This window comes from Gymnodraco acuticeps, unplaced genomic scaffold (assembly GCF_902827175.1).
Source record: "Gymnodraco acuticeps unplaced genomic scaffold, fGymAcu1.1, whole genome shotgun sequence".
NCBI lineage: Eukaryota > Metazoa > Chordata > Actinopteri > Perciformes > Bathydraconidae > Gymnodraco > Gymnodraco acuticeps.
Window position 1 is genome coordinate 3,337,337 of NW_022992222.1, and position 7,449 is coordinate 3,344,785.

The window sequence follows — 7,449 nt, forward strand, 5'->3', positions numbered from 1 at the left end:
AGTCTGCTCTGATTGGTTAGCTGGCTCGGCTGGATGTCTCACCCCTTAATCTGTTACTTACAATGTGTTGGAGCGTTAGCCAATAGAAGCGCGACTGATAAATAGTGATGTCACTATGTTACAGAAGTAAACAAAGGAGTCCTATGGAGGTGATTCAGGCAGAGCCATTTACATGCACAAAAACCTTTATAGGCCTAACACACTATGAAAAGGGAGAATTCCCCCAAATGATGATAGGGCCCTTTAAAGAGTGCAGTGCTTGTTAATAATGAATGATAATGTAAAAATGATGACTAATGATTTAATGAATTACTGAATTAACAGCCAAACAGGCTACATATTGCATCCCCCACAAGTGAAAAAGATCCATCTGGATGTGTGCGTGTGAGACAGAGTGTGTATGTGTGTGCGAGAGAGAGAGAGAGAGAGAGAGAGAGAGAGAGAGAGAGAGAGAGAGAGAGAGAGAGAGAGAGAGAGAGAGAGAGAGAGAGAGAGAGAGAGAGAGAGAGAGAGAGGTGGGAAGTGTTAGGGAAAGCTGGCCGCTCAAGCCGTGCTCACAGTGCATGAAACACTAGAGGAAACCTTTACGCGCAGATATAATGGACATCAATCCTGGTTACTGCGCTTTACTTTAACATGATATTCCACCTACTTGTTCATTCAATTTTTTTTAGAAAATGTGGACAGTTCCGAAACCAAAGTATAGAAGAGGTTCGTGCGACGAGGGGGAGATTGCTGTCAACATTGGTGGAGTACGGGTGGAGCTTTTTGGGGATGTTTTAAATCGCTACCCGGAGAGCAGACTGGCGGAGTTGTTGAACTGCGCCACCCAAGATCACGAAGTCATATCGTCGCTTTGTGATGACTTTGATCCGGGCAGAAAGGAGTTTTACTTCGACCGAGATCCCGATGCCTTCAAGTGCATCATCAACGTTTACTACTTAGACGAAATCCACATCAAACCCGGCATCTGCCCCATTTGCTTCATCAAGGAGATGGAGTTCTGGAAAATAGACCAATGCGTTTTGGATGAATGTTGTAAAAGTTACCTCAGCGAGAAGGAGGAGGAGCTGACAGAGATCGCAAACAAAGTCAAAGTGATTCTGGAGGACCTGGAGGTGGATCGGTGCATTACGCGCACCCAGCGGTGCCAGAGGTTTTTATGGAGACTGATGGAGAAACCGGGGTCCTCTCTGCCGGCGCGCGTCATTGCTATCATATCCTTCCTGTCTGTCCTGGTCTCGGCGTTGGTGATGTGCATAGGCACCATCCCGGAGCTCCAGGTGAAGAATGCTGACGACAAACTCGTGGAGCACCCGACCCTGGAGGGGATCGACACCGCCTGCATGTTATGGTTCACCGCGGAGTACTTGCTGCGTCTCGCCTCCTCTCCGAACAAGCTGCACTTCACGCTCTCCTTCATGAACGTCATAGACTTTTTGGCCATCATGCCTTTCTACGTGGTCCTGACCCTCACCTCCCTCGGCACCGCGTCCATGATGGAGCTGGCTAACGTCCAACAGGCGGTGCAGGCGTTGCGCATCATGCGTATCGCGCGTATTTTCAAGCTGGCGCGCCACTCCTCCGGGCTGCAGACTCTGACCTACGCGCTCAAGAGTAGCCTGAAGGAGCTGGGGCTGCTCCTCATGTACATGGGGGTGGGCATCTTTGTGTTCTCAGCGCTGGCCTACACCATGGAGCAAAGCCACCCGGAGACGCTTTTCAGCAGCATCCCGCAGTCTTTCTGGTGGGCCATCATCACCATGACCACGGTGGGCTACGGAGACATCTACCCCAAAACCACGCTGGGCAGGTGCAACGCAGCCGTGAGCTTTCTATGTGGAGTCATAGCCATCGCCTTGCCCATCCACCCCATCATCAATAATTTTGTGGTGGTTTACAATAAGCAGAGGGTGTTGGAGACTGCAGCAAAGCACGAAGTGGAGCTGATGGAGCTGAAGAATGGCAGGGGCGTGCGCAGAAAATGCAGTAGTTAGTGGTTCCCAAATGTTTTTCTCCTAAGGGGGCCCTTTTTCCATCTTTAGGTAAACTGATGACCACTGACTAAGTGACATATACAATGGATATTTCATGATATATTTAACAACATTACAGAATAAGGATAGAGTGTACAGTTCGTACAAATAATGAAACTAAAACTGCAGGAAGTTTACGTAAAATGAGCGATTTTGAGAATGTTTGATTATTTCTTGTGAATGTTGCACCAGAGATGAGTTTTCCTGTTAATTTTAGAAACTTTCATGACTATTATGACAAATTGTTAACTTGTTGTAACTGTATACCTTTTAACTACACAACGAAGCAGTTTACCAGAGAGGGATTAGTTTGTGTTCTGGTTTTCACTTGCCCGTATCACGTCTATGCTTATAACATTTTTGAAACCATTTTAGTAACCATTTAATAAAATGTCATTTATAAAAGGCAATGCAATCATGAGTTATAAGCCAACTGTATATATTTAGAAAAATGTTTTATACAAGTTGTTGTACACTTCTTAAAGTCAAGAAGGCGTTTGATGTGTCGGTCTCGAACGAGCCGATTCTTTTGAACGGCTCTTTGGTACGAACGAGGGGAACCGAGTCGTACTTGGTGAGAGCCGTTCTTGTTATCGTTTAATCGTTGGTCCGCACTCACTGTCTGCCAAAATTCACTCGCCTTTTAAAAAGCTTGATTTTGTTCCCCAAACGTATTCTGTGAAGACCCGCCCCTACTCTGATTGGTAGGTTTCAGCACGAAGAGTGAGATGGGGTGGGTCTTAACGGAATATGCGCGAGAGAGAAGTCATAACAAGTGGTATACAGGACAGGTAGACGACGTGTTTTTCGGATGGAAAATGAGCCAAACGCGAAAACGCAGCAGCACTTGGATGCACTTCAACCAAAACCCAGGCAGCAAGCGCACCATTTGTAAAGGCAACATATCCTTTAAAGCAGGGTCAACAAATAATCTCCATCACCACTTAAAAACACAGTATCTAATATTAAGAAATGCGTGAATTTCATTCAAGGCAAGGCAACTTTATTTACTTAACACATACAGAGGGTACATTCAAAGTACATTCACTGACATGAATGACATGGATATGACATGGATATGGCGCCACCTTGTGTCATGTTTACAATGCAGATTATTGACATAAGGTCTGGCAATACAATCAATCATTATCCTGGTGATTATTTCGCAGATAAACCTAGTAACCCCGCCCCCTTTTAAAAAACGGCTCTTTTGAACGGCTCTTTGAAAGGAACGGAGCCATAAGATCCGGCTCCCTTCAAAGAGCCATAATTCCCATCACTAGTTGTGACCCCCCAACCCAGTCTCATAAAAAAACGTGTAATAACTACGTTGATCCACAACGTAGGACGTAGTATTTCTACAAAAACGCCTCTGAAATTGTAAGATCCCTACGTTTTTTTTCACCATTCATTCCAATGGCTGGCGTCTATGTCACGTGATCTTCACATTTCTCCCTGCAGAAAAAAAACATGCCCCCGGACCCCCCTAGAGGAGGTTAGGTCCCCCCCCACTTAAATCATGTTCACATGGATAAGATACTAAATACATTTGCACACATCTTGTGTCCATATCTTTCTGTTTTGGTGGTCATGCCACACCGTGCACGTGCATGCATACGTGAGTCATGGTGAGATATCTGGATTCAGAGGTTGATTTTTCTTTGCACAGCATGAAAGAAAGGCGAAATTAATGGGCTGTGATTTTAGTTTTTTTAAGCAAAAGTTGAGTTCAATAATTTGTACGACCCTCGGAGGATGTTGTACAAATTTAAAGGAAAAAGGTTCCCCACCCTTTCTGTAAATAATAATAAAAACCCTTGATTTATAACTTAACATCTCTGTCTCCTATTGATCTGAGTATATTATAAAGAATAGCCAGTTAATTGAAGCATTATAGCGCAGGCCTTTGTCAGATGGTATATTACGCTATTTTATTTATTTTCTCTATTTTATTTGTAAATGCAGCCCGAGAGGAACATTACACATAGCCACAGTATTGTATATCTGTATAGTTCAATGTTAATTGACAATAAATGTTGTTGTTTTTGAATTGTACTTTATTTATTTGATTGGCAGTCAGTTGTTGATTACATGCAGACGTTGATAAAGCTACAGGTCACTTCAATATATATCACACTAATTCATGAAGCAAGTTAGACATTTTGATGTTCCGGACCTTTGCATGGGGAGATTTTCTCTAACTGGACCTCGTTGAATTTTAGTTGAAGACCCCTGTTCTACACCTTGAGTTAAGGATTTCAAGTCCACTCCCACTTAACATGCCTGGACAAGTTCCCACAGTTAAGACAAATAGAAATATACAAAGGACATTTCAAGGTGAGTGTCATCTTTTGTCATTCAAATACAGTAGATAGCCTTGTAGTTGCACTGTATAGGCAAATTGCTGTTTGACCAAAATTAGCAGCCTTTGAACTGTGAATAGTTATATGAGAGGGTACAAAGTGGTAGAGGCTACTGTGAGAGTAAAAATACTTTGGTTACTATTGTGATATCACTTTTTACTCAAAATGAATCTCGGTGAAGCAGATCAAGGACATGCTTCTTGAGATAGGATCGTTATTTAGAGTTGTCATTGAAATGCAAGTTGTTGGCAGTCACCCATTCAGAATATATTCATTTAGGTCATTTCTCTTTTTTTCCTTTTTCAAAAATAGCACAAAACAATTGAAGTATGCAGAGAACTATAGCCATCCGCTGCCTTGTCGTGTACCTTGGAGAAAAGGAAGAGGACCTTTTCAAGGAGTTTAGCGACGTAATTAAAAATCTTGAAATAAAATAAAATCCATGGGCACAGTGCTCTCTGACAAAAGCACTGCTCTCTGTCAGCTACATTTTGAAGCATATTGCACTTTTGGCCACACCCCAATCAATAATATCTTAGCATCATTCAGCATGGATAGGTGTTGACAGCAATGGCATGGGAAAAGAATTGTGTACAATTTGAAAAGTGGCTTCTGCTCTTCACTTAACCAGTTCACATATTGTATGGAACCTGCAAAAAAGATGAGAAGATACACTAAAACTTGCACGGTTGTGATTTACAAAATCTGTCCACATGCATTTAAACACTAGGCAAAGTACTCAAAAGCACCTCTGTGTGTCTTCAGGACCACATTGCCATGATGACACATACATGCAGACTCAATAGGTGAAAACAATACCAGCGTTTCTTTAGCAGCTGGTAATAATGGCTCTGAATTAGCTAAGAGTGACAGTTTAAAAAGTATGCATTACCTAATTCATTATCTCTTATGCGCTAACCTATTATTTAATGTGCTTCAAAAGGACATGAATATCGCCTTCATCAGTGACCGGTCCACCCCAGGATCTGACCATACGATGGCAACCATCGTGGTGGAGGGAAACAAATGAGCAAGCATTCTGCGTTAAATGTGTTCATACCGTTTGAAATAATGACTGTCGGCAGTGTAAACATCTTTGTTACATCTTTTGTAAAATGGATGTGTGTGATCTGCAGATTGGTGGCCATTGAGAGTTTGTTTCTGTAGTTTTACAACAACTTTACAGATGTTACATATTTGGCACTGGTTTTAAATATGCAAAGGCCTCTAACTTCGTTGTGATGGCAGCATGTATTTGCTGTGTCCCCATGTCCCATGGTAATATGGCTAATGTGTTTATTTATTATTTGTGGGGCAATTTAAATTTGAATTTATCTTTTTTTCAAGATTTAAATTAAGCTCAGTGCAAGTTCTTTCAGGAAGACTGGGTGTATATACATTCACTCCGCAGCTGCATATCATCAGCTCATCACAGGCGTTCTCTTTAACCTATTACATTTCACCTCATTCTCCAGCAGCCAATCAACGTGCTGCAACCAAACTATAAAATGGTTCTCCTCTCTCCTGCAGTCAGCTGTGATTTCAGGTGTTCATGCACCTTATCATATGGCATGTGTCAATAAATGTTCAAACAAAATGAATTCTCTCCTGATTGAAACTCATGTGTTGAAATAAACAACTGCACAACTTTAAAGGCAAAAACATGTAAAAGCTAAGAAAAAAAACTATTGAAAACAATATATTTGGAGCAACTTAATTTATAAATGGTTGTCAACTTAAAAACGTGTGTTCACAATGATGGTAATTAAGTACATACAACTTAAAATCCTTTTAAATCATACGGTAAAACAAGACGGAACAACTTAATTTTTGGAGAAATCAACCAAAAAACTTGTATCCCGAATGAGGGTAATTAAGTACATACAACTTAAAATTCCTTTTAAATCATGTGGTAAAACTAGTCGACAACTTAATCTTTTGAGTAATCAACTTCAAAACTTGTGTTTATGCTACCAATTATTAAGTAAGTGGTAATTAAAAACACCTCTGATTGTAGAGGAAAAGCCTTCTCCCCTAACTCAAATAACTTTGTTGCTTTAAGACAATTTCAATAGAAGTTGTCTTAACTCAATAAACATTGATGCAAACTGTTGCGTTGATTTTCTTTGTTGAGCCAAGGAATTTGTTTTTAGAGTGTATGATAAGAAATACAGAATTCTTTGGAGGGGAGTACATATCGAGTTTGATCTTGTTGATATGCTATATATTTGGTTTCAGTGCATTGGTGACACATGTATCAGTCACAGACTTGGAAAGGAGCATTGTGGGTGGATTTATAGCTGATAGCATCTTAAGAAATGCCTGTTGAAAGATTGATATATGCAGAAATATGACTAAAGCTGAGTTATATTTGGCAGCCCCCGGAAAACAAGCGTGTGATTAATCTCTTAAATCAGATTATGCTGAAGTTTGTTGTTAAAGGGATATATTGTGTGTTCTTATTTAATGGTTGAACCCACTGACCAGTAAGAAGGTGTGATTTTGTATTTCCTTGGGACAGATAGGGAATGTTGGTGGGAACATTTATAAATTATGCTTTTGAATAATCCAAGGCAATAAGAAAACGTTTGTCACAAAAAAAACAATCCATATTTGATATTCATTCAAGCTGTCAAAACTAGGCCCTTTTAAATGTTCACAAGTTGCATTCACTTGCAAAAAGATAATTATAATAATATTAAAAGTAATGCAATGCTTGTTTGAACCGGTTTGAGCAGGAACAAAACATTTCAAGACTGCAATACAATTAAAAAAAATAAGTATGTTCAATTACAAATACATCATGATACGGTTCTCCCATTAATACATTTGTATATACCTATTTATAAATTATTTAAAAGATATCTGATTCTCTGTAATTTATTGTGTAAATACTGTAAGTGCATCGTAAAATAAAAAAATGTAAGCTCACGACAATCAAATAAGTGTGCATAGTTATATTTTACGAGTTACTCGGAGACTAAAAGGATCGTGCAGGAAAAAAAAAACACACATTTATACATTAATTCAAATATTCAATAGGCTTCTTC

At 40.1% G+C, this 7,449-nt stretch overlaps 1 protein-coding gene across 1 annotated transcript; it reads left to right on the forward strand.

Annotated features, from left to right (window-relative positions):
* Window positions 1-677: 677 nt before the first annotated feature.
* On the forward strand, window positions 678-3,235 carry kcnf1b (potassium voltage-gated channel, subfamily F, member 1b). The gene has a single exon (XM_034206026.1). The coding sequence runs from the start codon at window positions 678-680 to the stop codon at window positions 1,995-1,997; it is 1,320 nt and encodes a 439-aa protein (XP_034061917.1). The 3' UTR covers window positions 1,998-3,235.
* The last annotated feature ends 4,214 nt before the right edge of the window (window positions 3,236-7,449 follow it).